Source organism: Panulirus ornatus, chromosome 2 (assembly GCF_036320965.1).
Source record: "Panulirus ornatus isolate Po-2019 chromosome 2, ASM3632096v1, whole genome shotgun sequence".
Taxonomy (NCBI): Eukaryota; Metazoa; Arthropoda; class Malacostraca; order Decapoda; family Palinuridae; genus Panulirus; species Panulirus ornatus.
Genome location: NC_092225.1, coordinates 43,143,780 through 43,164,728, shown reverse-complemented (window position 1 = coordinate 43,164,728; position 20,949 = coordinate 43,143,780). Strand labels below are relative to the sequence as shown.

Sequence of the window (20,949 nt, the reverse complement as noted above, 5' to 3'; positions counted from 1 at the left end):
ATCCACACACATTTAGGCACCCCAATCTGAGCCTTCGAGGAGGATGAGCACTCCCCGCGTGACTCCTTCTTCTGTTTCCCATTTTAGAAAGTTAAAAAACATACAAGGAGGGGAGGATTTTTGGCCCCCCGCTCCCATATATATATATATATATGTATATATATGTATATATATATATATATATATATATATATATATATATATATATATATATATATATATATATATATATATATATATATATATATATATATATATATATATATATATATATATATATATATATATATAGTGATGGGTGATTTGAATGCAAAGGTGAGTAATGTGGCAGTTGAGGGAATAATTGGTATGCATGGGGTGTTCAGTGTTGTAAATGGAAATGGTGAAGAGCTTGTAGATTTATGTGCTGAAAAAGGACTGATGATTGGGAATACCTGGTTTAAAAAGCGAGATATACATAAGTATACTTATGTAAGTAGGAGAGATGGCCAGAGAGCGTTATTGGATTACGTGTTAATTGACAGGCGTGCGAAAGAGAGACTTTTGGATGTTAATGTGCTGAGAGGTGCAACTGGAGGGATGTCTGATCATTATCTTGTGGAGGCTAAGGTGAAGATTAGTATGGGTTTTCAGAAAAGAGGAGTGAATGTTGGGGTGAAGAAGGTGGTGAGAGTAAGTGAGCTTGGGAAGGAGACCTGTGTGGGGAAGTACCAGGAGAGACTGTGTACAGAATGGAAAAAGGTGAGAACAATGGAAGTAAGGGGAGTGGGGGAGGAATGGGATGTATTTAGGGAATCAGTGATGGATTGCGCAAAAGATGCTTGTGGCATGAGAAGAGTGGGAGGTGGGCTGTTTAGAAAGGGTAGTGAGTGGTGGGATGAAGAAGTAAGAGTATTAGTGAAAGAGAAGAGAGAGGCATTTGGACGATTTTTGCAGGGAAAAAATGCAATTGAGTGGGAGAAGTATAAAAGAAAGAGACAGGAGGTCAAGAGAAAGGTGCAAGAGGTGAAAAAAAGGGCAAATGAGAGTTGGGGTGAGAGACTATCAGTAACTTTTAGGGAGAATAAAAAGATGTTCTGGAAGGAGGTAAATAGGGTGCGTAAGACAAGGGAGCAAATGGGAACTTCAGTGAAGGGCGTAAATGGGGAGGTGATAACAAGTAGTGGTGATGTGAGAAGGAGATGGAATGAGTATTTTGAAGGTTTGTTGAATGTGTCTGATGACAGAGTGGCAGATATAGGGTGTTTTGGTCGAGGTGGTGTGCAAAGTGAGAGGGTTAGGGAAAATGATTTGGTAAACAGAGAAGAGGTAGTAAAAGCTTTGCGGAAGATGAAAGCCGGCAAGGCAGCAGGTTTGGATGGTATTGCAGTGGAATTTATTAAAAAAGGGGGTGACTGTATTGTTGACTGGTTGGTAAGGTTATTTAATGTATGTATGACTCATGGTGAGGTGCCTGAGGATTGGCGGAATGCGTGCATAGTGCCATTGTACAAAGGCAAAGGGGATAAGAGTGAGTGCTCAAATTACAGAGGTATAAGTTTGTTGAGTATTCCTGGTAAATTATATGGGAGGGTATTGATTGAGAGGGTGAAGGCATGTACAGAGCATCAGATTGGGGAAGAGCAGTGCGGTTTCAGAAGTGGTAGAGGATGTGTGGATCAGGTGTTTGCTTTGAAGAATGTATGTGAGAAATACTTAGAAAAGCAAATGGATTTGTATGTAGCATTTATGGATCTGGAGAAGGCATATGATAGAGTTGATAGAGATGCTCTGTGGAAGGTATTAAGAATATATGGTGTGGGAGGCAAGTTGTTAGAAGCAGTGAAAAGTTTTTATCGAGGATGTAAGGCATGTGTACGTGTAGGAAGAGAGGAAAGTGATTGGTTCTCAGTGAATGTAGGTTTGCGGCAGGGGTGTGTGATGTCTCCATGGTTGTTTAATTTGTTTATGGATGGGGTTGTTAGGGAGGTAAATGCAAGAGTCCTGGAAAGAGGGGCAAGTATGAAGTCTGTTGGGGATGAGAGAGCTTGGGAAGTGAGTCAGTTGTTGTTCGCTGATGATACAGCGCTGGTGGCTGATTCATGTGAGAAACTGCAGAAGCTGGTGACTGAGTTTGGTAAAGTGTGTGGAAGAAGAAAGTTAAGAGTAAATGTGAATAAGAGCAAGGTTATTAGGTACAGTAGGGTTGAGGGTCAAGTCAATTGGGAGGTGAGTTTGAATGGAGAAAAACTGGAGGAAGTGAAGTGTTTTAGATATCTGGGAGTGGATCTGTCAGCGGATGGAACCATGGAAGCGGAAGTGGATCATAGGGTGGGGGAGGGGGCGAAAATTTTGGGAGCCTTGAAAAATGTGTGGAAGTCGAGAACATTATCTCGGAAAGCAAAAATGGGTATGTTTGAAGGAATAGTGGTTCCAACAATGTTGTATGGTTGCGAGGCGTGGGCTATGGATAGAGTTGTGCGCAGGAGGATGGATGTGCTGGAAATGAGATGTTTGAGGACAATGTGTGGTGTGAGGTGGTTTGATCGAAGTAACGTAAGGGTAAGAGAGATGTGTGGAAATAAAAAGAGCGTGGTTGAGAGAGCAGAAGAGGGTGTTTTGAAATGGTTTGGGCACATGGAGAGAATGAGTGAGGAAAGATTGACCAAGAGGATATATGTGTCGGAGGTGGAGGGAACGAGGAGAAGAGGGAGACCAAATTGGAGGTGGAAAGATGGAGTGAAAAAGATTTTGTGTGATCGGGGTCTGAACATGCAGGAGGGTGAAAGGAGGGCAAGGAATAGAGTGAATTGGAGCGATGTGGTATACAGGGGTTGACGTGCTGTCAGTGGATTGAGTCGGGGCATGTGAAGCGTCTTGGGTAAACCATGGAAAGCTGTGTAGGTATGTATATTTGCGTGTGTGGACGTGTGTATGTACATGTGTATGGGGGGGGGGGTTGGGCCGTTTCTTTCGTCTGTTTCCTTGCGCTACCTCGCAAACGCGGGAGACAGCGACAAAGTATAAAAAAAAAAAAAAAATATATATATATATATATATATATTTTTTTTTTTTTTTTTTTTCCAAAAGAAGGAACAGAGGAGAGGTCCAGGTGAGGATATTCCCTCAAAGGCCCAGTCCTCTGTTCTTAACGCTACCTCGCTATTGCGGGAAATAGCGAATAGTATGAAAAAAAAAAAAAAAAAAAAATATATATATATATATATATATATATATATATATATATATATATATATATATATATATATATATATATATATATATATATATATATATATATATATATATATATATATATAATATATATATATATATATATATATATATATATATATATATATATATATATATATATATATATATATATATATATGTATATACATAAAATGGGAAACAGAAGGGGAGTTCTCATCCTCCTCGAAGGCTCAGACTGGGATGTCTAAATGTGTGTGGATGTAACCAAGATGTGAAAAAAGGAGAGATAGGTAGTATGTTTGAGGAAACTAACCTGGATGTTCTGGCTCTGAGTGAAACGAAGCTCAAGGGTAAAGGGGAAGAGTGTTTTGGGAATGTCTTGAGTAAAGTCAGGGGTTAGTGAGAGGACAAGAGCAATAGAAGGAGTAGCAGTACTCCTGAAACAGGAGTTGTGGGAGTATGTGATAGAATGTAAGGAAAGAAATTCTCGATTAATATGGGTAAAACTGAAAGTTGATGGAGAGAGATGGGTGATTATTGTTGCATATGCACCTAGGCATGAGAAGAAAGATCATGAGTGGCAAGTGTTTTGAGAGCAGCTGAATGAGTGTGTTAGTGGTTTTGATGCACGAGACCGGGTTATAGTGATGGGTGATTTGAATGCAAAGGTGAGTAATGTGGCAGTTGACGGAATAATTGGTATACATGGGGTGTTCAGTGTTGTAAATGGAAATGGTGAAGAGTTTGTAGATTTATATGCTGAAAAAGAACTGGTGATAGGGAATATCTGGTTTAAAAAGCGAGATATACATAAGTATACGTATGTAAATAGGAGAGATGGCAAGAAAGCGTTATTGGATTACGTGTTAATTGACAGGCGCGCGAAAGAGCGACTTTTGGATGTTAATGTGTTGAGAGGTGGAATTGGAGGGATGTCTGATCATTATCTTGTGGAGGCTAAGGTGAAGATTTGTATGGGTTATCAGAAAAGAAGAGTGAATGTTGGGGTGAAGAGGGTGGTGAGAGTAAGTGAGCTTGGGAAGGAGACTTGTGTGAGGAAGTACCAGGAGAGACTGAGTACAGGATGGAAAAAGGTGAGAACAATGGAAGTAAGGGGAGTGGGGGAGGAATGGGATGTATTTAAGGAATCAGTGATGGATGGCGCAAAAGATGCTTGTGGCATGAGAAGAGTGGGAGGTGGATTGATTAGAAAGGGTAGTGAGTGGTGGGATGAAGAAGTAAAATTATTAGTGAAAGAGAAGAGGGAGGCATTTTGACGAATTTGCAGGGAAAAAATGCAATTGAGTGGCAGATGTATAAAAGAAAGAGACAGGAGGTCAAGAGAAAGGTGCAAGAGGTGAAAAAGAGGGCAAATGAGAGTTGGGGTGAGAGAGTATCATTATATTTTAGGGAGAATAAAAAGATGTTCTGGAAGGAGGTAAATAAAGTGCGTAAGACAAGGGAGCAAATGGGAACTTCAGTGAAGGACGCGAATGGGGAGGTGATAACAAGTAGTGGTGATGTAAGAGGGAGATGGAGTGAGTATTTTGAAGGTTTGTTGAATGTGTTTGATGATAGAGTGGCAGATATAGGGTGTTTTGGTCGAGGTGGTATGCAAAGTGACAGGGTTAGGGAAAACGATTTGGTAAACAGAGGAGAGGTAGTAAAAGCTTTGCGGAATATGAAAGCCGGCAAGGCAGCAGGTTTGGATGGTATTGCAGTGGAATTTATTAAAAAAGGGGGTGACTGTATTATTGAGATGTTGGTAAAGGTTATTTAATGTATGTATGACTCATGGTGAGGTGCCTGAGGATTGGCGGAATGCGTGCATAGTGCCATTGTACAAAGGCAAAGGGGATAAGAGTGAGTGCTCAAATTACAGAGGCATAGGTTTGTTGAGTATTTCTGGTAAATTATATGGGAGGGTATTGATTGAGAGGGTGAAAGGATGTACAGAGCATCAGATTGGGGAAGAGCAGTGTGGTTTCAGAAGTGGTAGAGGATGTGTGGATCAGGTGTTTGCTTTGAAGAATGTTTGTGAGAAATACTTAGAAAAGCAAATGGATTTGTATGTAGCATTTATTGATCTGGAGAAGGCATATGATAGAGTTGATAGAGATGCTCTGTGGAAGGTATTAAGAATATATGGTGTGTGAGGCAAGTTGTTAGAAGCAATGAAAAGTTTTCATCGAGGATGTATGGCATGTGTACGTGTAGGAAGAGGGGAAAGTGATTGGTTCTTAGTGAATGTAGGTTTGCGGCAGGGGTGTGTGATGTCTCCATGGTTGTTTAATTTGTTTATGGATGGGGTTGTTAGGGAGTTGAATGCAAGAGTTTTGGAAAGAGGGGCAAGTATGAAGTCTGTCGTGGATGAGAGAGCTTGGGAAGTGAGTCAGTTGTTGTTCGCTGATGATACAGCGCTAGTGGCTGATTCATGTGAGAAACTGCAGATGCTGGTGACTGAGTCTGGTAAGGTGTGTGAAAGAAGAAAGTTAAGAGTAAATGTGAATAAGAGCAAGGTTATTAGGTACAGTAGGGTTGAGGGTCAAGTCAATTGGGAGGTAAGTTTGAATGGAGAAAAACTGGAGGAAGTAAAGTGTTTTAGATATCTGGGAGTGGATCTGGCAGCGGATGGATCCATGGAAGCGGAATTGGATCATAGGGTGGGGGAGGGGGCGAAAATTCTGGGGGCCTTGAAGAATGTGTGGAAGACGAGAACATTATCTCGGAAAGCAAAAATAGGTATGTTTGAAGGAATAGTGGTTCCAACAATGTCGTATGGTTGCGAGGCGTGGGCTATGGATAGAGTTGTGCGCAGGAGGATGGATGTGCTGGAAATGAGATGTTTGAGGACAATGTGTGGTGTGAGGTGGTTTGATCGAGTGAGTAACGTAAGGGTAAGAGAGATGTGTGGAAATAAAAAGAGCGTGGTTGAGAGAGCAGAATAGGGTGTTTTGAAGTGGTTTGGGCACATGGAGAGAATGAGTGAGGAAAGATTGACCAAGAGGATATATATGTCGGAGGTGGAGGGAACGAGGAGAAGAGGGAGACCAAATTGGAGGTGGAAAGATGGAGTGAAAAAGATTTTGTGTGATCGGGGCCTGAACATGCAGGAGGGTGAAAGGAGGGCAAGGAATAGAGTGAATTGGAGCGATGTGGTATACCGGGGTTGACGTGATGTCAGTGGATTGAATCAAGGCATGTGAAGCGTCTGGGGTAAACCATGGAAAGCTGTGTAGGTATGTATATTTGCGTGTGTGGACGTATGTATATACATGTGTATGGGGGGGGGTTGGGCCATTTCTTTCGTCTGTTTCCTTGCGCTACCTCGCAAACGCGGGAGACAGCGACAAAGTATAATAAAAAAAAAAAAAATATATATATATATATATATATATATATATATATATATATATATATATATATATATATATATATATGTATTGTATTATTTTCCTCAATTTACTTGATCGCCGTTTCCCAATTGAGCGTTGTAACTCCGGGACAACAGGACACCAGGAGAACAGATAACTCTCTGTCAGTAGCTGTTATGTGCAATGTACCGAAACCAGTTCCGTATCCACATCCAGGCCCCACAAACATTTCAATGGTTTACCACGGGCGTTTCAAATGCAATGGCTTAGTCCACTGACAGCATGTCGACTCCAGTATACCACATCGTTCCAATTCACTATATTCCTTGCACGCCTTGCACCCTCCTGTATGCTTCGCACCCATTCGCTCAAAATTTCTTTCCCTCCATCCTTCTCCCTCTAATTTGGTCTCCCGATTCTCCTTATTCCCTCCCCTCAGACAAATATATTTCCTCTATTTCAGTCTTTCATTATTCATTTTCTCCATATGTCGAGACTATTTCAATACACCATCTTCTGCACTCTCAACTACAATATTTTTAGTTCCATCCAACTCTTGTACCCTTTTATTACATAGTCGATCAAACCACCTCACACCACATACTGGTCTCAAAGATTTCATTTCAAACACATCCACCCTCCTCCGCACAACTCTATCTATAGCCCATGCCTTGAAACCAAACAATATTGCTGGAACCACTATTCCTTCAAACATACCCATTTTTGCTCTCCCAGATAACGTTCTCTACTTCCATACATTTTACATCGCATCCAGAACCTTCTTCCCCTCCCCCACGCTGAGACTCACTTCCGTTTTCATGGTTCCGTTCTCTGCTGCGTTCACCCTCAGATATCTAAAACATTTCACTTGCTCCAATTTTTCTCCATTCGAACTTATATCAAACTTAAATTAACAACCGTGGTCTTAATAACATTTACTCTCAATTTTCTCCTTTCACACACTTTTCCAAATTCACATACCAACTTCTGCAGTTTCTCTTTCAAATCACTCACTAGAGCTGTATCATCGGCGAGCAGCATCTGCCTCACTGGTTAAAAGTGAGAGATATGCACAAGTATACGCATGTGAGTAAGAGGGATGGTCAGAAGGTATCATTAGATTGTTTTAATTGATAGGCGTGTAAAAGAGAGACTTTTAGGTGTTGATGTGCTGAGAGGGGCAGATGGTGCGATGTTTGATCACTATCGTGTTGAAGCGAATATGAGCATTTGGTTTTCAAAATGGAAGAGAGATTGTCGTGGAGAAGAGAGTGGTGAGAGCAAGTGAACTTGGAAATGAGACTTGAGGAGTGGGAAGTATTTAGGGAAGCAGTGATGGCATGTGCGAGAGATGCATAAGGCAAGAGAAAGGTAGGAAGTGAGCAGTTTAGAAAGGGTAGTGATTGGTAGGATAAAGAAGTAAAGTTATTATTAGAAGAGAAAAGAGAGGTGTTTGAACTACCTTTGCAAGGAAGGAGTGCAAATTACCGGGAGATGCATAAGAGAAAGCGGCAGGAGGTCAAGAGGAAGGTACCGTATGAGTTGAAAATGAGGACAAATGAGAGCTGTGGTGAGAGAGTATCACTAAACTTTAGGGATAATAAAAATTTGTTTTGTAAGAAGGTAAATAACGTGCGTAAGGCAAGAGAATAAATGGGAACATCGGTGAAGTGGGCAAGGTGGAAAGTGATAACAGGTAGTGAGGAAGTGAGGAGACTGAACGAGTATTTTGAAGGTTTGTTGAATATGTTTGATGATAGAGTGGCAGATGTAGACTGTTTTAGTTGGGGTGGTGTGCGAAGTGAGAGAATCAGGGAGAGTGGTTTGGTGATGAGAGGAGAGGTGGTGAAAGTTTTGCGCAAGATGAAATCCGGCAAGGCGGCGGGTTTAGATGACATTGTATTTGAATCTATTTAGAACGGGGAGACTCTGTTGCTGACTGATTGATAATGATATTCAGTGTATGTATGAATCATGGTGAAGTGCCTGAAGATTGGCGGAATGCATGCATAGTGCCACTGTACAAAAGCAAAGTGGTTAAAGGTGAGTGTTCAAACTACAGATGTATAAGTTTGGTGAGTATTCCTGGAGAATTGTATAGGAGGTTATTGACTGAGAGGGTGAAGTCATGTACAGAGCATCAGATTGTGGAAGAGCAGTGTGGTTTCAGAAGTGGCAGAGGATGTGTGGTTCAGGTGCTTGCTTTAAAGAATGTGCGTGGAAAATATCTAGAGAAACAGATGGATTTATTTGTGGCTTTTATGGATCTGGAGAAAGCATATGGTAGGGCGGATAGAGATAATCTGTGAAAGGTCTGAAGAGTATACGGTGTGGAGGTAAGCTGCTAGAAACAGTGAGAAGTTGTATATCAACATTGTACGGGCAGGAAGAGAGGAGAGTGATTGGTTTGAAGCAGGGTTGTGTGATGTCCTCATGGTTGCTCAGTTTGTTTATGGATGGGGTAGTTACGGAGATAGATGCAAAAGATTTGGAGAAAATGGCGAGTATGCAGTCTGTTGGGGATGAGAAGGCCTGGAAAGTGGGTCCGCTGTTGTTCGCCGATGATACAGCACTGGTGGCTGATTCGAAAGTAAAACTGCAGAAGTTGGTAAATGAATTTGAAAAAGTGTGTGAAAGAAAAATCTGAGAATGAATGCGAAAAAGAGGAAGATTATCATAATCAGTAGGGTTGAGGAACAAGTTTTAAAAGAGTAAGCAGGATAGATATATGTATCTTATATGAAAAGATAATCTCATATTGTCATATGCGCTGTATTTTCTTTGATTGGATAACTTGCGTAAAGTTGATGCTTTCCGCTATCAGCTGCAGTAGGTTGACTATTGGACCAGTGAAGGATATAATATGTTCACCATCTGCTCCCTCGACCGTATCCTTCACCAGCGCCGTGTGCGGCTGGAATTCTTCCGCCACAACCACAAGTTTTGGCCCATGAAGTAACCTGGGAAATCAAAGCAGTTTTGATTCTGGATCTTGATGCCCCTTAAGGTATTCTGGAGTGCAATCTTTTTCTTTTGTTAACTGCAAGCTTTTTCATGTCACAGAATCACACTGAACTTTGCTTCTGCATTATAAAGTTTTCCCAGGTGGATCTTGCATTACAAGGTTTACAAGGAAAGCATGAATTATGAACATCTCGAGATAGAAATTACTTACCTCTCAGCAGGAATTCTAGCAAAAAAAATCTTCTCCGTCTCTACAACTATACATGGCTCTATATCATCATTCCTGATGGTATTCCTACCAAATACGATCTACTTTTAGCATTGCTGCTGCTACATGCGTATATGAACATACTGAGATGAGCTTCGATATCAGGGAGTATGCAGATAAATCACAAAATTAAGGACTCAGGGACATACTGGCAACTAGATGGATGGCAAAGCATGGACCTTCGTGTCTTATCTTTTACGTACCTACCAGCATATCAGATGGTATCTATTACACTACTTTCTAAAGTTTCAAAGAAGAAACACAGTGCATCTTTTATGAAATGCAACACCGAAGATAATAATGATAGAATATTTTCCATTGCAAGGAAGAGGAGCAACTTAGTACCAAATATAGAGAAGTGAAAACTTTGTTCAGTTTGAGCCATATAAGTTCTTATTCAAGTTATTTGTACAATTGTTTTGCTTAGACCTCAGACTATTTCATCTTCATCTACCGGAATACTGAAAAAAATTATTCCTTACAAAAACGGCCAGTGAAACATACAATAACCTAGGTATAAGTCGCAACTTAATCGGATTGCTTCAATATTTATTCGTTAGATATACATTGTGTCGTCGTTGATTCCCTCTCACCTCAAGAAAATAGAATCATTTACGTATTGCATCTATGTTTCAGCAGCGATATAGTTATCCTTACCTCTTGAGCTCAGTATCCTGAAAGTTTTCTTTAATTCTATTACTGTATCACGAGTTTAGAAACCTACATATTTGTTCAGATTCTATTATGATTTACTTAGTGAGAGTTACGGCATTTCCATACAAGTTTTACATTGTATAATATCTTATTATAGAGACCTTCAATATGTGGTTACTTCCTCACAATAAAGTATCTGATACCCAAACGGTGATTCAGTTCCTTAACTGGAGCCTCAACATATTACTCCATTGGTGTATATTACCTACAACCAGCAAAGCCATTTATGAAAAGTTATATTTCATAATGGTAGACATCCAGGATTATTTCTTCGACATGTACTGGTGGGGATTATACATACTTATCTGTGTGTGTATGTGTGTGTGTGTGTGTGTGTGTGTGTGTGTGTGTGTGTGTGTGTGTGTGTGTGTGTTTAATAATAATATAACATGGAGTTCTAGGCTGACTATTTCACATAATGTTTTTAAATGTAATATATAATCCATTAAATTTCCTTAGAGAGCTTACTAGCAATACTAGCAACAGAATGATACATTTCAATACTTCCATTACTTAAGAGACTTGATTACAGCAAAAGTTCTGTCAGAAGCTTGTTCTAGCACTCACTTAGAAAACTTTTCAGGGAAGAGCAAGTGGTCAGTAGTGAGAGTAATGCCTCCTTGGGGCGTCCAGGAGGCGACCAGTATAGAATGAGATCCTTGTGGACTGTACGGTAGGTGTATATAAACGCTGCATCTACAGGAAAGGAGAGTACCATCATTTTGATTGTGACATTAGCAGTAACATATGTTCAGTTCACTCGATGCAGGACTTGTAGTGTGTTAGGATGAACTTTTGATTCAAGTGTTCATCATTAGCAAAAAAAAACAAAAACATGCAACATGTGGTTACCTGGTCGAAATGTTCACATCATCTATGATAAGCATCATAGCGTTCAACATAGAAAAGGTCGTGTGGAGGTCCTGCAGTTCCAGGAGAGGCAGACGGGTGACGGCAAGGAGCCTGGTCGACCACACCAGGAGACGGTCCTTGAGGGACGACTGAGCGAAGGCGGCGAGGAAGGCTGGGTCGTCGCTCACCACCACCACCGTCATACACCATGACAACTGACGAAGCTGTTGATGTATAGTACCGCACGTTAGGCCAGTCTACCTTTCTCACTATATCAATGTAAGACCGACCCTAGTGTCTAAGCATCAGTGTGAAAATCACCTAATCACCTCAGAAAAGACGTGAAAGTGACCATCTCACCCCAACAGTATTGTAAAAGTGACCTCCCCACCTCAGCAGTAATATTAATGGGACCTAATCACTAAAGAAGCAATAAGAAAGGAACCAACCGAAAGAGCTTCCCTGACCACAGGGAGAGCTGCGCCTGCGTCGCGTTAACGTCCTGGGTGTCTGCTGCCACATGGAACACCCCAACACCCCAGGGGGCCAACCACTGACTAATCGCCTGATTATCATTTTGCAGACAAAAAAAATATGATTAACATATACATATGTAACAATACCTAATTGTTGATACATACACACATACACACAGACACACACACACACACACACACACACACACACACACACACACACACACACACACACACAAACACGCAAACATATATACGTACATGTATGTATGGATCATGGTGAAGTGCCTGAGGATAGGCGGGATGCATGTATAATGCCATTATACACAAGAAAAGGGTTAAAGGTGAGTCTTCAAAATACAGAGGTATAAGTCTGTTGAGGGTTCCTGGGAAATCATATGGAAGGGTATTGATTGAGAGGGTCAGGGCATGTACAGAGCATCAGACTGGGGAAGAGCTGTGTGGTTTCAAAAGTGTTATAGGATGTGAGGATTAGGTGTTTGCTTTGAAGAATGTACGTGAAAAATACTTAGAAAAACAGATGGATTCGTATGTAGCATTTATGGATCTGGAGAAGACATGTAATAGGGTGGATAGAGATGCTTTGTGGAAGGTTTTAGGAGTATATGGTGTTGGAGGTAAGTTGCCAGAATCAATCAAAAGTTTTTATCGAGGATGTAAGGATGTGTACGAGTAGGAGGAGATGAAAGTAACTGGCTCCCAGCGAATGTAGGTATGCGGCAGGGGTGCGTTCCCGCCTTCTACACATGCTTCAACGCTCCCAAAACCTTCGCTCACTCCCCGACCCTGTGACTCACTCCCGCTTCCATTGTTCCATCCGCTGCTAAGTCCACTCCCAAATGTTTAAAAAGCTTCACTTCCACTAGTTTTTCTCCATTCAAACTTACCTCTCAATTAGATTGTCCCTCAACCCTACTGAACCTAATAACCATGATCTTATTGAAATTTAATCTCAACTTTCTTCTTTCACACACTTTACCAAACTCAGTATCCAACTTCTGCAGTTTCTTACCAGAGTCAACCACCAGCGATCTATCATCAGCGAACAACAACTAACTCACTTCCCAAGCCCTCTCATTCAGAGCAGACTACATACTTGCCCCTTTAAAAATTCTTCAATCACCTCCCTAACAACCCAATCCATAGACAAATTCAACATTAAGTGAGGAAAGATTGACAAAGAGGATACATGTGTCATAAGTGGAGGGAAAGAAAAGCTGCAGACTTAATTGAAGGTGGAAGGATGGAGTGAAAAAGATTTTGAGCGATCGGGGTCTGAACATACAGGAGGCTAGAGACTGAGTGTGAACGAATTGGGCCTTTGCTGTCTTTTCCTTGCGCTACCTCACACACATGAGGGGGGAGGGGATTATTATCCCATGTGTGGCGAGGTGGCGGTGGGAATCAATAAAGGCGGACATTATGAATTATGTACATGTGTATATATATGTATATGTCTGTGTGTGTATATATATATATATATATGTACATCGAGATGTATAGGTATTTATTTTTGCGTTTGTGGACGTGCATATATATGCATGTGTATGTGGGTGGGTTGGGCCATTCTTTCGTCTGTTTCCTTGCGCTACATCGCTAACGCGGGAGACAGCGACAAACCAAAATAAATAAACAAAAAAAAAAAAGATATATATATATATATATATATATATATATATATATATATATATATATATATATATATATATATATATATATATATATATATAAATATATATGGAGATAGGGGATAGGGGAGAAAAAATACTTACCACGCATTCCTCACATGTCGTAGAAGGCGACTAAACGGGAAGGAAGCGGGGGAGGGGGGGGGGGTTAAAACCCTCCCCTGCTTGTATTTCAACTTTCTAAAAGGGGAAACAGAAGAAGGAGTCACGAAGGGAGTGCTCATCCTCCTCGAAGGCTCAGGTTGGGGTGTCTAAATGTGTGTGGATGTAACCAAGATGACAAAAAGGAGAGATAGGTAGTATGTTTGAGGAAAGGAACCTGGATGTTTTGGCTATGAGTGAAACGAAGCTCAAGGGTAAATGGGAAGAGTGGTTTGGGAATGTGAGAGGACAAGAGCAAGGGAAGGAGTAGCACTACTCCTGAAACAGGAGTGGTGGGAGCATGTGATAGAGTGTAAGAAAGTAGACTCTGGATTGATATGGGTAAAACTGGAAGTTGATGGAGAGAGATGGGTTATTATTGGTGCATATCCACCTGGGCATGAGAAGAAAGATCAAGAGAGGCAGGTGTTTCCAGAGCAGCTGAATGAGTATGTTAGTGGTTTTAATGCACGAGACCAGGTTATAGTGATGGGAGATTTAAAGGCAAAGCTGTGTAATGTGGCAGTGGAGGGAATAATTGGTATACATGGGGTGTTCAGTGTTGTAAATGGAAATGGTGAAGAGCTTGTAGATTTATGTGCTGAAAAAGGACTGGTGATTGGGAATATCAGGTTTAAAAAGAGAGATATACATAAGTATACGTATGTAAGTAGGAGAGATGGCCAGAGAGCGTTATTGGATTACGTGTTAATTGATAGTCGCGCGAAAGAGAGACTTTTCGATGTTAATGTGTTGAGAGGTGCAACTGGAGGAATGTCAGATCATTATCTTGTGGAGGCAAAGGTGAAGATTTGTAGAGGTTTTCAGAAAAGAAGAGAGAATGTTGGGGTGAAGAGGGTGGTGAGAGTAAGTGAGCTTGGGAAGGAGGCTTGTGTGAGGAAGTACCAGGAGAGACTGAATACAGAATGGAAAAAGGGGAGAACAAAGGACATAAGGGGAGTGGGGGAGGAATAGGATGTATTTAGAGAAGCAGTGATGGCTGGTGCAGAAGATGCTTGTGTCATTAGAAGCGTGGGAGGTGGGCAGATCAGAAAGGGTAGTGAGTGGTGGGATGAGGAAGTAAGATTATTTGTGAAAGAGAAGAGAGAGGCATTTGGACAATTTCTGCAGGGAAATAATGCAAATGAGTGGGAGATGCATAAAAGAAAGAGGCAGGAGGACAAGAGAAAGATGCAGGAGGTGGAAAAGAGAGCAATTGAGAATTGGGGCGAGAGAGTATCATTATATTTTAGGGAGAACAAAAAGATGTTTTGGAAGGAGATAAATAAAGTGCGTAAGACAAGGGAACAAATGGGAACTTCAGTGAAGGTGGCTAATGGGGAGGTGATAACAAGTAGTGGTGATGTGAGAAGGAGATGGAGTGAATATTTTGAAGGTTTGTTGAATGTGTTTGATGATAGAGTGGCAGATATAGGGTGTTTTGGTCGAGGTGGTGTGTAAAGTGAGAGGGTTAGGGAAAATGATTTGGTAAACAGAGAAGAGGTAGTAAAAGCTTTGCGGAAGATGAAAGCCGGCAAGGCAGCAGGTTTGGATGGTATTGCAGTGGAATTTATTGAAAAAGGGGATGGCTGTATTGTTGACTGGTTGGTAAGGTTATTTAATGTATGTATGATTCCTGGTGAGGTGCCTGAAGATTGGCGGAATGCTTGCATAGTGCCATTGTACAAAGGCAAAGGGGATAAAGGTGAGTGCTCAAATTACAGAGGTAAAAGTTTGTTGAGTATTCCTGGTAAATTATAAGAGAGGGTACTGATTGAGAGGGTCAAGTCATGTACAGGGCATCAGATTGGGGAAGAGCAGTGTGGTTTCAGAAGTGGTAGAGGATGTGTGGATCAAGTGTTTCCTTTACAGAATGTATTGGAGAAATACTTAGAAAAGCAAATGGATTTGTATGTAGCACTTACGGATATAGAGAAGGCATATGATAGAGTTGATAAAGATTCACTATGGAAGGTATTAAGAATATATGGTGTGAGAAGATTGTTCCTAGAAACAGTGAAAACTTTTTATCAAGACTGTAAGGCATACGTACGAGTAGGAAGAGAGGAAAGTGATTGGTTCTCAGTGAATGACGGTTTGCGGATGAGGTGTGTGATGTCTCCATGGTTGTTTAACTTATTTATTGATGAGGTTGTTAGGGTGGTGAATGCAAGAGTTTTGGAGAGAGGGGCAAGTATGCAGTCTGTTGTGAATGAGAAGGCTTGGCAAGTGAATCAGTTACTGTTCGCTGATGATACAACGCTGGTGGCTGATTCGGGTGAGAAACTGGAGAAGCTGATGTCTGACTTTCGTAGAGTGTGTGAAAGAAGAAATCTGAGAGTAAATGCGAATAAGAGCAAATTTATTAAGTACAGTAGGGTTGAGGGACAAGTCAATTGGGAGGTAAGTTTGAATGGAGAAAAACCGGAGGAAAATGAAGTGTTTTAGATACATGGAAGTGGATTTGGCAGCGGATGGAACCTTGGAAGCAGATGTGAATCACAGGGTGGGGAGGGAGCGAAAGTTCTGGGAACGTTGAAGAATATGTGGAAGGCAAGAACATTATCTCGGAGAGCAAAAACGGGTATGTTTGAAGAAATAGTGGTTCCAACAATGTTGTATGGTTGCGAGGCGTGGACTACATATAAAGTTGTGCGGAGAAGGGTGTAAGTGTTGGAAATGAGATTTTTAGGACAATGTATGGTGTGAGGTGGTTTGATCGAGTTAGTAATGGAAGGGTAAGAGAGATGTATGGTAAAAAAATGAGTGTGGTTGAGAGAGCAAAAGAGAATGTTTTGAATTGGTTTGGTCACATGGAGAGATTGATTGATGAAAGATTGACAAAGAGGATATATGAGTCAGAGGTGAAGGGAACGAGGAGAAGTGAGAAACCAAATTGGAGGTGGAAAGATGGAGTGAAAAAGATTTTGAGCGATCGGGGCCTGAACATGCAGGAGGGTGAAAGGCGTGCAAGGAATAGCGTGAATTGAACATTGTGGTATCCCGGGGTCGAAGTGCCGTCAATGGACTGACCCAGTCCATATGAAGCATCTAGGGTAAACCAAGGAGGAGAATTTTGTTGGGCTTGGATGTGGTAACGAAGCTGTGGTTTCGGTGCATTACACATGACAGCTAGAGACTTAGTTGTCTTTTCCTAGCGCTACCTCGGGCGCATGCGGGGGGAGGGGATTGTCATTTCATATGTGGGAGGGGTGGCGACGAGAACGAATAAAGGCAGAAAGTATGAATTATGTACAGGTGTATATATGTATATGTCTATATATGTATAAGTAGACGTTGAAATGTATAGCTATGTACATGTGCGTTTGTGGACATGAATGTATATACATGTGTATTTAGGGGGGGGGGGGCATTCGTCTGTTTCTTTGCGCTACATCGCTAGCGCATGAAACAGCGACTAGGTATAATAGAATTATATATAATGATATATACTTATATATCTATCATCCTTTGTCACTGTCTCCCGCGTTTGCGAGGTAGCGCAAAGAGAAATACAAAAGAATGGCCCAACCAACCCACATACAGATGTATATACAGACACGTCCAAACACGCACATATACATACCTATACATCTCAACGTATCCATATGTAAACATGCACAGGCATATACATATATACATAAGTACATTATTCATACTGTCTGCCTTTATTCATTCCCGTCGCCACCCCGCCACATATGAAACGACAACCCCCTCCCCCCTCATGTGCGTGGGGTAGCGCTTGGAAAAAGCAACAAAGGCCACATTCATTCACAATCAGTCTCTAGTTGTCATGTATAATGCACCGAAACCACAGCTCCCTTTCCACATCAAGGCCCCACAAAACTTTCCACGGTTTACCCCAGACGCTTCACATGCCCTGGTTCAATCCATTCACAGCACGTCGACCCTGGTATACCACATCGTTCCAACTCATTCTATTCCTTTCAACCCCCTGCATGTTCAGGACCCGATCACTCAAAATCTTTTTCACTCCTTCTTTCCACCTCCAATTTCGTCTCAAACTTCTCGCTCCCTCCACCACAGACATAAATATCCTCTTTGTCAACCTTTCCTTACCCACCCTCTCCAAGCGACCAAAACATTTCAAAAGACCACACTCATTTTACTACCTCACATCCCTCTCACCCTTTCATTACTTACTCGATCAAAACACCTCACACCACATGTTGTCCTCAGACATCTCATTTCCAGCACATCCACCCTCCTCCGCACAGACTTATCCATAGCCCACGCCTCGCAACCATATAACATTGTTGGAACCACGATTCCTTCCACACATTTTTCAACGCTCCCAGAACTTTCGTCCCCTCCCACACACTATAATTCACTTCCGCTTCCATGGCTCCATCTGCTGCCAAATCCACTCCCTGATATCTAAAACATTTCACTTCCTCCAGTTTTTCTTCATTCAAACTTACCTCCCCATTGACTTGTCCCTGAACCCTACTATACCTAACAACCTTGCTCTTATTCACATTTATTCTCAGCTTTCTTCTTTCACACACTTTACCAGACTCAGTCATCAGCTTCTGCAGTTTCTCACCCGAATCAGCCAGCAGCGCCGTATCATCAGCGAAAAACAACTGACTCCCCTTCCAAGCTCTTTCATCTAGAACAGACTACATACTTGCCCCTTTCTCCAAAACTCTTGCATTCACTTCCCTAACAACCCCCATCCATAAATAAATTAAACAACCTTCATATGAAGACTTCACGCACCCCTGCCGCAAACCAACATTCACTGAGAACCAATCACTTTCCCCTCTTCCTGCACGTACATATTAGTTACATCCTCGATAAAAAATTTTCACTGCTTCTAACAACTTTCCTCTCTCACATATATATATACATATATATATATATATATATATATATATATATATATATATATATATATATATATATATATATATATATATATATATATATATATATATATATATATAAATGTATATATATATATATATATATATATATATATATATATATATATATATATATATATATATATATATATATATATATATATATATATATATATATATATATTTATATATATATATATATATATATATATATATATATATATATATATATATATATATATATATCCCTGGAATAGGGGAAAAAGAATACTTTCCACGCATCCCTCACGTGTCGTAGAAGGTGACTATAGGGGACGGGAGCGGGGGACTAGAAACCCTCCCCTCCTAGTATTTTAACTTTCTAAAAGGGGAAACAAAAGGAGTCACGCGGGGAGTGCTCATCCTCCTCGAAGGCTCAGATTGGGGTGTCTAAATGTGTGTGGATATAACAAAGATGACAAGAAAGGAGAGATAGGTAGTTTGTTTGAGGAGAGGAACCTGGATGTTTTGGCCCTGAGTGAAACGAAGCTCAAGGGTAAAGGGGAAGAGTGGTTTGGGAATGTCATGAGAGTAAGGTCAGGGGTTAGTGAGAGGACAAGAGCAAGGGAAGGAGTAGCACTACTCGTGAAACAGGAGTGGTGGGAGTATGTGATAGAGTGTAAGAAATTAAACTCTAGATTGATATGGGTAAAACTGAAAGTTGATGGAGAGAGATGGGTGATTATTGGTGCATATGCACCTGTCTATGAGAAGAAAGATCATGAGAGGCAAGTGTTTTGGGAGGAGCTGAATGAGTGTGTTAGTGGTTTTGATGCACGAGACTGGGGTTATAGTGATGGGTGATTTGAATGCAAAGGTGAGTAATGTGGCAGTTGAGGGAATAATTGGTACACATGGGGTGGTCAGTGTTGGAAATGGAAATGGTGAAAAGCTTGTCGATTTATGTGCTGAAAAAGGACTGATGATTGGGAATACCTGGTTTAAAAAGAGAGATAAACATAAGTATACGTATGTAAGTAGGAGAGATGGCCTGAGAGTATTATTCGATTACGTGTTAATTGATAGGCGCGCGAAAGAGACTTTTGGATGTTAATGTGCTGAGAGGTGCAACTGGAGGGTTGTCTGATTATTATCTTGTGGAGGCGAAGGTGAAGATTTATAGAGGTTTTCAGAAAAGAAGAGAGAATGTTGGGGTGAAGAGAGTGGTGAGAGTAAGTGAGCTTGAGAAGGAGGCTTGTGTGATGAAGTACAGTAGAGACTGAGTACAGAATGGAAAAAGATGAGAACAAAAGAGGTAAGGCGAGTGGGGGAGGAATGGCATGTATTTAGGGAATCAGTGATGGCTTGCGCAAAAGATGCTTGTGGCATGAGAAGCGTGGGAGGTGAGCAGATTAGGAAGGGTAGTGAGTGGTGGGATGAAGTAGTAAGATTATTAGTTAAAGAGAAGAGAGAGGTATATGGACGATTTTTGCAGGGAAATAATGCAAATGAGTGGGAGATGTATAAAAAAAAAAAAAGGCAGCAAATCAAGAGGAAGGTGCAAGAGGTGAAAAAGAGGGCAAATGAGAGTTGGGGTGAGAGAGTATCATTAAATTATAGGGAGAATAAAAAGATGTTTAGGAAGGAGGTAAATAAAGTGCATAAGACAAGGGAAAAAATGAGATCTTCGGTGAAGGGGGCAAATGGGGAGGTGATAACAAGTAGTGGTGATGTGAGATGGAGATGGAGTGAGTATTTTCAATGTTTGTTGAATGTGTTTGATGATAGAGTGGCGGATATAGGGTGTTTTGGTCGAGGTGGTGTGAAAAGTGAGAGGGTTAAGGAAAATGATTAGGTAAACAGAGAGGAGGTAGTAAAAGCTTTGCGGATGATGAAAGCCGGCAAGGCAGCGGGTTTGGATGGTATTGCAGTGGAATTTATTAAAAAAGGGGGTAACTGTATTGTTGACTGGTTGGTAAGGTTATTTAAAGTATGTATGATTCCTGGTGAGGTGCCTGGGGATTATCGGAATGCCTGCATAGTGCCATTGTGGAAAGGCAAAGGTGTTAAGAGCGAGTGTTCAAATTACAGAGGTATAAGTTTGTTGAGTATTACTGGTAAATTATATGGGAGGGTATTGATTGAGAGGGGGAAGGCATGTACAGAGCATCAGATTGGGGAAGAGCAGTGTGGTTTCAGAAGTGGTAGAAGATGTGTGGATCAGGTGTTTGCTTTGACGAATGTATGTGATAAAATACTTAGAAAAGCAAATGGATTTGTATGTAGCATTTATAGATCTGGAGAAGGCATATGATAGAGTTGATAGAGATGTTCTGTGGAAGGTATTAAGAATATATGGTGTGAGAGGCAGGTTGTTAGAAGCAGTGA

General features: G+C 41.0%; 1 protein-coding gene across 1 annotated transcript in view; it reads right to left on the bottom strand.

Annotated features, from left to right (window-relative positions):
- Positions 1 to 20,949, bottom strand: part of LOC139752162 (uncharacterized) — a 150,211-nt gene that overhangs the window by 121,905 nt on the left and 7,357 nt on the right. Inside the window, exons 4-6 of the mRNA XM_071668107.1 lie at positions 11,368 to 11,591; positions 11,083 to 11,211; positions 9,368 to 9,529 (exon numbers count right to left, since the gene is read on the bottom strand). Of these exons, the coding sequence (XP_071524208.1) occupies positions 9,368 to 9,529; positions 11,083 to 11,211; positions 11,368 to 11,591 (515 nt within the window). The remainder of the gene's footprint in view (positions 1 to 9,367; positions 9,530 to 11,082; positions 11,212 to 11,367; positions 11,592 to 20,949) is intronic.